This window comes from Desmodus rotundus, chromosome 12 (assembly GCF_022682495.2).
Source record: "Desmodus rotundus isolate HL8 chromosome 12, HLdesRot8A.1, whole genome shotgun sequence".
NCBI classification, from domain to species: domain Eukaryota; kingdom Metazoa; phylum Chordata; class Mammalia; order Chiroptera; family Phyllostomidae; genus Desmodus; species Desmodus rotundus.
In genome coordinates, this window is record NC_071398.1 from 78,188,268 (window position 1) to 78,200,306 (window position 12,039).

At 54.6% G+C, this 12,039-nt stretch overlaps 1 protein-coding gene across 9 annotated transcripts in view; it reads left to right on the forward strand.

The window, feature by feature from the left end:
* Positions 1-12,039, forward strand: part of MEF2D (myocyte enhancer factor 2D) — a 34,827-nt gene that overhangs the window by 12,847 nt on the left and 9,941 nt on the right. For 6 of the 9 annotated variants that reach the window (XM_045204796.2, XM_053914763.1, XM_053914764.1 and 3 more), the window contains 8 exons: positions 3,826-4,016; positions 4,630-4,833; positions 6,349-6,486; positions 7,523-7,733; positions 7,950-8,006; positions 9,674-9,864; positions 10,345-10,365; positions 11,596-11,725. In XM_045204796.2, coding sequence (XP_045060731.2) covers positions 3,963-4,016; positions 4,630-4,833; positions 6,349-6,486; positions 7,523-7,733; positions 7,950-8,006; positions 9,674-9,864; positions 10,345-10,365; positions 11,596-11,725 — 1,006 coding nt within the window. In that variant the 5' untranslated portion in view covers positions 3,826-3,962. Of the gene's footprint in view, positions 1-3,825; positions 4,017-4,629; positions 4,834-6,348; positions 6,487-6,541; positions 6,677-7,522; positions 7,734-7,949; positions 8,007-9,673; positions 9,865-10,344; positions 10,366-11,595; positions 11,726-12,039 lie in introns of all 9 variants that reach the window. The other 3 variants (XM_071219948.1, XM_071219949.1, XM_071219950.1) reach the window with 3 other exon arrangements.

The window sequence follows — 12,039 nt, forward strand, 5'->3', positions numbered from 1 at the left end:
CTGTCAGAAACTTCCAGAGCGTACTTTTGGTGACACAGATGCTGCCAACTGAAGGGGTCATAGCTGTGGCCTGAGGTCAGGATTGGGCAGGCCCCGGGGCCATCAGCGTGAAGGCCATCCTGGCTAATCCCCCTCTTTTCCCCCAGCTCCATGGCAGCCCTGACCCCTCCCAAGCCTTGTACACCAGGAGAAGTAGCAAAAAGCCAGTTCATCTGGGAGGGCTTCCTAGAGGAGGAGCAGGTGGGAAAGAAGAGGAGTGGGGCCAGGGCAGACTGGGGAGAAAAGGCTCACATCTGGGGAACAGATGCCAAAGCCTCTGGTTCCTGGCAGTTGGTTAGGTAATTAAGCAGAGGGCTAGTAAAAAAGAAGGTCCAGGTGCTCATTAAAATCCCTCTAATTGGGTAGGAGGAAAGCTTGGACAGGATAGGCCTCTGTACCTCAGGTAGCGTCAGTTTAGGGTCCTTTGTGCCCATCCAGGCCCCAGCCACCCCTTCTTCCAAAGTCAGAGGTGAGTTCATGGTTTTGCCCCAGGGCTTTCTAAGACTGCAATTATGTAGAATGGAGAGCAGAGAGGAAAGAGATGGGTACAGACTGAGCCTGTTTTGTAGGAGGGCTCCTGGTTAGATAGCAGGAAGGACTGCCTAAGGCAGGGGCATCTCCTCCTCTGGCAGTGTTGGCAGAAAGATAGGAGGGCAGTGGAGAAGGGGCCATGAGAACATGGAATTATAAAAAGTACATTTGGCTACTCTGGAGGGGACTGGGGATGGACGATGCCCTGACTTCCCTGTCAGAGCGTGTTGGATGGGTCTCTCTGGCTTCCCTGTCTCTTTTCAGCCCTGATCCCTCTCACATCCCAGCTCCCCCAGCATGAGGCGGGGGTGGGGGGGGCGGTATAGGAGATCAGCCAGGGAGCTGGTTGCCAGGCGACAGTTGCCTGAGCAACCCCATCCTCTCCATCTCCATGTGCTCAGGGCTGCTCCTTAGAAGACTTGAGAGTCTCACCCTCTGTACCAGCGAACCCAAGGGTGGAGAAGGTTGAGGGCAGAGGTGGTTGGAAGGTAGATGGTTTCCACCTGGACAAGCATCAGGCACCGCTGGCAGAGGAAGTTTCTCCATCTTCTGTTTCTACAGAGGATGGAGAGAGGAGCTGGTCCTGCATCAGGACTGATTGAAGGATCGATCACAAGGACTTCTCACAGGGTCACGAAGATGAAACAGTCCTTCCCTCCTTTTAACAGATATTTCCTGAGCTCCTCCTTCGAGGGGATGGAGTGGTAAAAAAGACAGATGTTGTTCCTGCCCTCACAGAGCTTTAGTCTCATAGGGGAGCCAGGCATGAAATGGAAGCACAGAATTGTAATGATTTACAGCCATGATAAGTGCTAGAAAGAAGAGAACAAGACACACTGAGAGTAAAGAATTGGAGGACAAAGGAGCGAGGTTGGCTTGCAGGAACGACTTTTCTGAGGGTCATGAGAGCCAAGAGATTGTTCTCTCCTGACTTGGAGGAAGACAGATTATTGGCCATAAGTTGATAGAGGTTGTATCTCATCAAGAATTTGCTTGTAAACAAAGCGTGGTGAGGAGACAGTAAAATGGGAGAGGGAGGGCAGGTAGGTGCTATAAGGCAGAGGGTGCTGTGTTGACCGCACTCACCAGTCTGGATTGGAGTCTCCAAGGCAGGCCAGAGAATCCTGTTTAAAAGCCCTCTTCTTAACCCTACCCCCCACCTTTGATGTGCTCTCCCCACCTCTCCTGCCAAACTCTAGAAAAATACTGCCCATGGATTGCACCAGGAGGCAGGGGAGCTGAAAGCCTTGTGCATTCAAGGGGGTCTGTGCAGAGGAGCCTTTGTAGTGGGGGTTGGCAGAATTGGGTTTACAGGTAAGGAATGCGAGGATGGGCGGTTCTGGGCCTAGGTATCTGCTGGGCTGCTCAGGGTTGGCGGGGCTGGTTTTGGTGTTGTCTTGGGGCCTTTGTGAGGTTGGGCAGTAGGAGGCTCAGGCCCCACGGAGCAGGTTGAGAACAGGGAAAAGGGGAACATGCATGTCTGGGGAGAGGGAAGGGCAGAGGGTTCTTCTGGGAGTGGGAAGGGGGCTACATGGCTCTCTGAAGATACCTAGACACCTGGGCTAGGGAAGGCCCGAGGGACGGCCCACCCAGGTCATGGGAAAGAGGGAAGAGGGGTAGTCCTGGCTCCTTCCAAGTCCACAGATTCCCTGCCTTCCTTCCCCCCATGCCGAGATGCCAAAGCTGAATATCACCTATTGTTGAACCTTGGGGGCCACTCAGCCATTGGAAATAGGGGCAGGGGAGGGGGTTTCTAATTACAGATGTCTGTCACCACAGACAGCACAGTGACACCTCTGCCCACCTCTCGTGACTGCTGTGAGGTCTCTGGCAGGGTCTCTGTGGAAGGGGGACTCTGGAGGGAAGGGCTAGACTTCTGTGGTCTGGGCTTTTTTCAGGACCCATTCAGGAAGGTTTTAGAAAACACGAGCCCTGTTCTCACTGCCCCCTCCAACATCTCAGAAGGCTCCACCTCTGACACAAAGACTTCTGGAATCCAAGATCTGGAGGGACCCTGGGATTATCTCATGCCTCCAGCCCCCAGGGCTCACCCAGCCTATTTGGGCAGCGCCCATACCTGAAAGCCTGCACCTTCTCTGGCTCAGGCTGGGCTCTCACTCCTGCCCCCTCCAGCCCAAGGTGCCTCCCGAGTTGTACAGTACAGTTCCATTCTGGCACTGGAGTGGAAGCCCTTCAACTAGTGGGTGGGTGGTAGGTGTACTGAGACAGATCCTCGCCTGATGCCTGCATGCCCTGGCTTCCCGCAGCCTCATTTGCGCACATCGGTAGGCTCTCTGTTTTCCCTTTGTGCTTCATGGTGAACAGGGTTAGGAAGCAATATTCAGACTGAGCTTGGGTTCTAGACTTGGCCCACCCCTTTAGAGCAGGAACCAGCCAGCTGTGGCCCGTGCCTTTTCTTACAAACCTAGATTCCTTAGCGCACAGCCGCACTCGGTCCTTCGTGTGCCATCTGCAGCTGCGTTCCTGCCGCAGTGGCAATTGAGTGCTTGCAACTGTACGGCCTGCGAAGCCTGAAACATGTTTTATTTGGCCCTCCACAGAAAAAAATTGCCAACCTCTGGTCTAGAAGGGTGACTGGTGGAACAATTAATTGATTTATAGCAACAGAACCCTTCCAAAAAAATTACAGGCTGAGGCCCACTGAAGGAAGCAGACTGGTGTGGAAGTGCCCTGGTTGAAGAGGTAGGGGGTCTGTAGCCCCAACCCCACTCTGGGATGCCAGGCTCTAGGGCATTCTGAGGACCCCTGCTCTAGTACGTTCTTGGTACAGGAATGCAGAAACTACCATCATGGCACCAGGTATACTGTGCCAGCTGTTCATGGACTTGGCAGGTGTTTACTCAACATATTCTCTGCACCATGCTGTAGCACAAGAACCACAATTCTAGGCCAGAGGGGCAGCTGATGAGCTCAGGTGTGTAGGGTGTTCCCTAAGACCCAGACCCTTAGAAGCTAGGGAGCTGTGTGTGTGCTGTCTGACCTGGAACCTGAGGGCAGCAGTGATGGTGTGGAAAGGGCGTGGACCAGAGTCCTGGCCTCTGAGTGTGAGTGAGGTCCAGTTTGTGCCTAGCTGTGGCATGCCGTCCCCTCAGTTGCCACCATGTCCTTATTTTGGGGATGGGTTCAGAGGCTGACAGCCTCTCCTGGAGGTGCTGTGGGCCTGGCCCATGTGCCCAGGGGGCAGGGCTGAGGGTTGCCAGGGCTAACGGTCCTCTCATGGCCCTTTCCCCCCAGGAGGCTGTACAGAAAGTGTCCTGCAGACCATGAACTGAGCACCGGTCCTGGACTGTTCATGAGCACAGTGTGAGGCGTGCCGAGACCCAGCGCCCAGTGATCCCCTCCCCTTCCTAGCACTGAGGATCCCAGAGAAGATGGGGAGGAAAAAGATTCAGATCCAGCGAATCACTGATGAGCGGAACCGACAGGTGAGGACATCCTGGATCCACATAGTGTGGCTGAGGGTAGGAAGCTGGCCTCTGCCTCCATTCCTTGCGGCCACTCCAGCAGGATTTCTTGGAGGAATTGTACTCTGGAGGCTGTTAGGGAAGGGGAAGGGCTAGGATGGGAAAAGAGGAGCCCTGCCTCCTTGCAGCTCTTAGAACCCTGTGTCCCAGAACTCCGGCTGCTGCCACCAGGCAGACCTGGGCCCCTGCCCTGGAGCCATATGCAAGCCTGAGGCCACACCTGGGCACGCCCCCTTTCCCAAGATGAATCCTTTCCTCTTCCTACCCCAGGGGAAGAGCCAGGAAGTCCTTCCGTTCTCCTTCCCTGACCTCGTTAGAGTCCCCAGAATAGTGATGTGGAGGTCTGTTCATCTGATTCCCCTGCCTTCAGTGAGTTGTGGGCTATGTCATGGCCATGTGTTGGCAGAGGGGTTCTGGCCTGTTTCTTCCCCAGACCAGGGGATCCTGAGAAAAGAGCTGTGTCATCCTGAGATGGTGGCTTTCAAGAAGGGGCTGTTTCCAGCTGCCTGTAGGTGGGGACTCCTAGGCAGGCCTTGACTTAGCCAGATCTGGCTGCCCACCCGCCCACCTGCAGGTGACATTCACTAAGCGGAAGTTCGGGCTCATGAAGAAGGCGTATGAGCTAAGCGTGCTGTGTGACTGCGAGATCGCGCTCATCATCTTCAACCACTCCAACAAGCTGTTCCAGTATGCCAGCACCGACATGGACAAGGTGCTCCTCAAGTACACAGAGTACAACGAGCCGCACGAGAGCCGCACCAATGCTGACATCATCGAGGTGGGCCCACGCACTCGGCCCCACCCATCCCTGCCTGCCTCCAAACACATGTTGCCCATGCAGCACACATGCACGCACTCATGGGCCTGCCCGTGCGCATACATGTGTACACCTGTCCTCATAGCTCCTCACCTGTGTGCATAAACACAGGAACTCACGTCCTCACACAAACCTGGGCTGAGGAGAAAGGCGGGACAGTGAGTGGGTGCCAGGTAGGGCTGCCCACCCAGCCCACTCCCACTGCAGCCCTCTCTCAGAGTCTTTCTTCCTGTCTGTTGTGTATGACACGATCTCTGTCTTTCCTGTCTTTTCTCAAACTCTCTGTGCCTGTTTTTCCCCCTTCTCCAGCTTTTAGTCTGCTCCTGCAACCTTTCCTTTCTTTGTCTCCTTTTTTGTTTTCATCTTTCCTGTTGTTTCTGTCCCTATTTGGGTCCCCGTGGCCCTGTGTGCTGTTTCAGAGAGAGTTGCCATTGTGGACTGTTAAGGACCCGGGCTTTGGGGTCTAGCTCTGGCCTTTACTGGCCGCATGGTCATCTGGGTCAGCCCTTCCAAGCCTTGGTGCTCACCACCTTCATGAACTGGGGCCAGTGCCTGCTCTGAAGGGTTTTGTGGGAATTAAATGAGATAGTCCACTTCTTGCTCCTCACGCCGAGGCTGCGTGCTTGGGCATGTGAACCTGTGCCAATGAGAGGGGTGTGGGGTGGGGCACAGGCCTGCCTTCCTGGAGTGAGACTGTAGTTCACAGACTTGGAGGAAGTTCCCTTATTTTTGTACTGGAGAAAACATATTTAATCAGCAGTGGAATGTAAAATTTGCATTCATTTTAAAGACAAAACAAGTGTCTACGAAGATGTTTTGAACATTGAGAGGGCAGCTTTAGGGTCTCCTCCAGACCCACTGCCGTGTCCCTACTTTGTATGGCCACGGTGAGAAGCTCCGATGTGCGTGCAGCAAGAACAGTGTGTGGGGTGGCACATGGTAGGAGCTCAGTACATGCTAGTCTCCTGTTTGCCTTTCTCCCTCTTGTCCCTCTCCCTCTGTCTCATCTCTTTCTCTCCCACATCTTACAAGCAGAACCCAGGGATTCAGCTGGGCAAAGCCACCCTAACTGCCTTTCCCTCGCAGACACTCCGTGCCTCTGCCCGGGGCTGGTCATGGGTGGTAAGGCAGGGGCTGGCCAGGGCACCACCATTCCTCCCAACCCCCAGAGCCAACTGCACCTATCACCTTGGAAGCACATGTCTCTGTGCCAAGTGTATCCCCTAGGCTATGCCCACCTTTCCTTCATGTGACTCCTGCATTCTGGTGCTGTTCCCCCCTACCCCCACCGGCCACATCTTCACAGTGTTCTAGGAGGGGAAGGTGGCACTGAAGGAGAGGGCTGGGGAGATGCTGGGACCCCTGAGGAAGGAGGTTGGGGAAAAGTTAGGATGTCCTTGGAAGAGCTGAAAGAACTCCAGAGAGATGGGCATGGGAGGACCCTCACCTCTGCTGACAGTAGCGGTGTGGTTACAGACCCTGAGGAAGAAGGGCTTCAACGGCTGCGACAGCCCCGAGCCCGACGGGGAGGACTCGCTGGAACAGAGCCCCCTGCTGGAGGACAAGTACCGGCGCGCCAGTGAGGAGCTCGACGGGCTCTTCCGGCGCTATGGGGTGAGCCCCACTCACACTCTCTCTGTTGGCTCCCCTTCCGGCTCCTTCCCCCTAGGCGCTGCACAAGAAGCACAGGGAATGTGAAAGCCCTGAGGTGGACGAGGTCTTTGCCCTGACCCCCCAGACGGAGGAGAAATATAAAAAGATAGACGAGGAGTTTGATAAAATGATGCAGAGTTATAGACTGGCCGTGAGTAGTAGCATGGAGGAGAGCCTCCTTGTGGTGCATGGTGTGGCTTTGCGCCCTGGCCCGGCCCTCTGCTGCCTCTGATGGATGTTCCGCTCTGAGCCATGCTGGGGCTATTGGTGACTCCTGAGCAACCTCTGACCTTGGTCGTGATAAACCTGTGACCCTTGCTGAGCCTCACTTGGATGGAGCATAAGCCAGGAGAGGCCTGGAGTGTCCCTCTCACCAGCAAGAAATGTATGGATGACTTGAGATCCTTAGATGACAGAAATATAGAGAATGTGCCCTTGTCTGGATCTTTTTTGGGGGACAGACCCCCTTGGGCCTCTCTAACACTCCCAGGCTCAGATACTTAGTGGCAGTGTTTAGGGGAGTCAGAGAACGCTAAAGGCAAAGGCAGTTAGGTAGGGCCTCTACAGTAGGCCAGATGGGTGAGAGATTACAAGTGAAATAATGTCCTGACCCATGGCGCAGGCCCTTAACAGCTGTGTGTGTGAATTTGAGTCTGTACTCAGGGCCTCTAACCTGCTCCCTGTGTGTCCTGCCTGGCTGAGGACTAACCCACCTCTACTAGGGGGGTTCCAGGTGTCCCTGGTCCTGTCTGTAGTAAGCAGAACCTTGTTCTCATTCTCTGGGCCAGAGCTGGATCCCAAAGCATTCCCACCAACCTACTTTCTTGGTGGGAGTGGCAGGCAGGACTCCAAAAGGGCCCAGGGCGGAGAGACGGAGCTGCTGGCCCTAGGACACACTGCCCAGCACTAGGAGAACCCTTGCCAGCCTTCTCAGGCAAAGTGGGTCTAGGGTAAGGGGTCACCCTGGCCTGACCCTGCCTCTCCATTTTCTGTCTAGTCAGCTGTCCCGGCCCCCAACTTTGCCATGCCTGTGACAGTGCCCGTGTCCAATCAGAGCTCACTGCAGTTCAGCAATCCCAGCGGCTCCCTGGTCACCCCTTCCCTGGTGACATCATCCCTCACGGACCCACGGCTCCTGTCCCCCCAGCAGCCAGCACTACAGAGGAACAGTGTGTCTCCTGGCCTGCCCCAGCGCCCAGCCAGTGCAGGTAAGTGGGCTGCAGGCAGTAGATGAGGTGAAAATGAGGTGCGATGGGGACTTGGGATTCCATTTCCAATAGAGTCTTTCCCTTCATCTGCATAGCATTCGCCCATTTATGTGGCTTCTGAGGAAAGGGACTATGACTCTTCTCTCTGTTTAGTCTTTAAGACTCACTCTGGAGGGGGTGTCTTGTCAGCTTATCACTGTTCTGTTTGTCCTCCAGGGGCCATGCTGGGCGGCGACCTCAACAGTGCTAATGGAGCCTGCCCCAGCCCTGTCGGTGAGTGCGGCTGCCCTTGCCTGTGGGTGGGGGAGGGCCTGCCTGCTCAGGGGCTTCAGGCCCAGAGACCAGGAAGGACCTAGATTACAGGAGAGGGAGATCCCCGGGTCTGAGTTGGAGGTCTAGTATGAGGATTTCTAAGCCCCAGGATTTTTGTATCTGTTGCAATGATTGGTGTGGAGCTCTAGGCTCAGGGAATTCTGGACAGACTAGAAGAATGGACCAACATTTCTAGTCGGAGGTGAAGATCCAAGTTTTTTCAGTTGAGTGGGCGTGGTTCGGGATGGGATATGGAGGATGCGAATATATCTGGCGTTGCCAATGGACAGTGGGCACAGGCTCACACACACTCACACACACGCAGACATTCTTACTGAGGGAAATACCCAGACATTAGGTGTACACTTGTGTGTACATATCTGTGAGCCCCAGAAGAAAGGCTGCTCCCCAGCTCCAGTAGCTGACAGTCCCTCTTGCCCTGTGCTGGTGATTGTAACTTCGAATGTCACCATTGACGTCACCCTGACATTCCTGCCATTCCCGAAGTGATCTGAGGATTGGATTGGAGGCAGCCACACACGTACAGGGCAACAGTGTGCTCTCAGGCAACAGAACAAGGTGACACTTCCGATTGTAGTCCCCGCCCTGTCTCTGGGCTGTAGAATCCCCCATCTTAGCACCAGGCACCATATTCTAGCTCTTTGGCAGTGATTGTGTATGGGGTCAGGAAATGGGGGAATAGCCTCCCTCTCCAAGGAGAGGGCCAGAAAAATGCCTGTAGACCTTAAGGAAGCAGTGGTACTTGTGGGCCCTCAAGCCTGGCATGTGGAAAGTGGTGAGGGCCCTAGCTTGGCTTACATCCAGCCATGTGGCCATGGAGAAGTCATTAGCACCTCTGCCAACCAGGTCTCAAGTTTCCTCTTTTGTAAATAGGGCTGATGATAACGTGTCCTGTCCACCTTGAGGGTTAGTGTGAGGATTAAATGAGATAATACGCATGTGAAAGCCCCACGGAGGTTGTGGAGTATGGAGCAAGGGTAAGGGTAGTTACTGTGCTTGTTGTCACCCGTCTAATTACGGTGATGGCTGGACTGTCAGTACCGCAGTGTCAGGAACACCAGTGAGTGACTCATCTTCCCCAGAGCTGTGGTTATCTTGTCATGTGCTCTTCCAAATCATTGCGTCCCCAGCTGACTGTGAAGGGAGCAGCCTGAGTGGTAGATTTCCCTTGGTGAGCAGGATCCTCACTGAGGCCCAAATTCCACGCTGGCACCCCTTTCCCAGCCTGGGTCATTGTGGGCCTAGTCGGGGGCCAGTAGTGGGATCAGGAGGTTCTGGACTTCCTGCACATGGAGTCCAAGAAGAAAAGGTAGAGAATGGCTGCAGAAGAACCTCCTGGCCATTGTGGTTCCCATTGCCAGTTCTTCCGTACCAGCCTCAGAGCCCCTACCACCCAGCCCCGTCATGCACAGCTTAGAGTCAGGGGGGTGAACCCAGTGATTTGGCAGTTAGGGGTTTTAGGGGAGGTCAGAGATCCCAGGACCTCCTCGAAGCCTGAGCATGGCTTTGACAGGGCCTGGGTGACAGGAATACTGGCGTGGGGGCAGGTAACAGGGCTGAGGGGTGGCTCCATGTTTTCCCTTTTACCCTCGTCTCCTGTTCTCTAGGCAATGGCTACGTCAGTGCTCGGGCTTCCCCTGGCCTCCTCCCTGTGGCCAATGGCAACAGCTTAAACAAGGTCATCCCTGCCAAGTCTCCACCTCCACCTCCCCATAGCGCCCAGCTTGGAGCCCCCAGCCGCAAGCCCGACCTCAGGGTCATCACTTCCCAGGGAGGAAAAGGGTTAATGCACCACTTGGTGAGTGGGGTCTGGACGGAGTGAGGGGCTGGGGAGTGGGAGAGTGGAGGGAACAAAGAGCTGACTTCCATCAGGAGAGATGAAGGGTAACCTACTCTGAGGACTTCCCAAGAAAGATCATGGAAGTATGGCTGGGAAGAAATCCCAAAGGCCTTTACAAAAGGTTGGAACACAGAAGTACCAGCCTCAAAGGCAGTAAAAGGGAAGAGGAGGTGGGAGAGAATGTTCTGTAACAGGAAGGAGGATAGGAGAGATTGATCACAACAGAGGAATTTGATGGTAAGGATTTCCTAACTGGTAGGCATTGGGAGGTAGCATCTTCTGGAAATCCATTGGGACAGTGAAAAGCTCTGTGCTTCTAGGCTGCAGAGCCATCCTGCTCCCATGCAGAGAGGTAGATGGGGTGGCTGTGGGATCAGGTGTAAGGGGAAGGTGGAGGCAAGGGACTGAACCATCCCTTGGTTTTATTTCTGCTCTCAGACTGAGGACCATTTAGATCTGGTAAGTGAGGCAGTGAGATGTTTGCTGTGACTTGGAATTTTGGGTCATCCCATTGCTCTGTGGCCCCCAGCATGGAGTATGTGTGTGCCCTTGTTCTTTGGCCTGTGTGTGTGGTGTATTGTTGTTTATTTGGTTATTTGCCAGAAGCTATGCTTAATGCCAAGTAGGATACAGAGGTGAATGGGGTAGGGGTGAGGGGTCGGATATGCATGTGTTTGTACTTGTGTGATATGGACGTCTTATTGTGATGTTGCATTCATGCAAGCACGCCTTTTTCTGTCTGTTGTGCATGTGCAAGAGGAGTGGGCTACACCTGGCCTTAGGCCTTGCCCCGGGATGTATTCTAGGATATGTCCCACAGGCTGGACTGCACCTGCCCTCCGACTCTACTCAGGTCCACCGAGCATTCCTGGGGCCCACAGAACTCTACAGAAGGGGTCCCAGCCAGGCAATAAAATCCGTTTTCCAGGGGAAGCTGAGGCTTAAGGCAAGGGTTGTCCTTGGTGGGAGGCCTCCTGCTCCGCCCCCCCCCCCCTGCCATCTCCGTGCTCCCTCCGGCACACAACCCATCTCACAGGCACACAGAGGCACACGCAGCTGCTCTTTCTCTCTCTCTCACACACACACACACTTGCATACTCATCCTCATCCAGGAGTGGGGCGGGGGCTCCTTCCTCCTTCACTCCCTGGTGGGAGGCCAGTGAGCCTGGAAAAGGCAGGCAGGCTTTGGCGGCCAACACGGCGGCAGTTTCGGCCCCAGTGTGGAGTTGGAATAAACAAGTGAGTCAGCGGCAGATGGAGCTGACAGCCCCACACACGTGTGTGCATACACGCAGGCACACGCATTCCCCTCACAGATGCCAGCACGCTTCTCCCCAGGCATGTGCTGCAGTGTGATGGATGGAGAGCAGACTGCAGAGGGATCGGCCGGGAGGAGAATGGTTCTCCCTTCTCTCACTTTGCAGTAGGAGAGCTTGGTGCTGGGGCCACAGGGCAAGCACAGGTGCGCCCCTCCCTGTGTGTAGGTGTGAATGGACTGGTGCAGTTTCTCTCCATGGCTCTCAGTCTCTGCGAGTGCATGAGCATGCATTTGTGTGTCTGTGGGGCCTCCGTGCTGAGGCCACCCTCTGGGCCTTGGGACTCAGAGACCCCGGATTGGCCTTGCAATGGAAGGCCAAGGTTGAGCAGCCCCTCATCTGCTACCTCTTGACAGACCATTTTCTCCTACAGAATAATGCCCAGCGCCTTGGGGTCTCCCAGTCTACCCACTCACTCACTACCCCAGTGGTTTCCGTGGCAACACCGAGTTTACTCAGCCAGGGCCTCCCCTTCTCTTCCATGCCCACCGCCTACAACACAGGTGAGTATGTGGGTGGCCTAAGCTGTGAGCACATGGCTTTGGGACAGGGGAGGGGCCAGAGAGGGGACTTGAGACGTTCTCTGGGGCACACCCCGGTCCGAGGAAGGCCATTGATTTGGGAGAGGCCCTCCTAATTAAGGTTGCCAAATTTAGCCAATAGAAACTTAGAATGCGCAGTTAAATTTGAATGTCAGATAAAACAGTAATTTTTTAGTATGTCTTAAAGACATTCTTTTGCAACATATGTCCCAAAGACATACTTACGCTAAGAGTTATTCATTGTTTTATTTGAAATTCAGATTTAACTGGATATC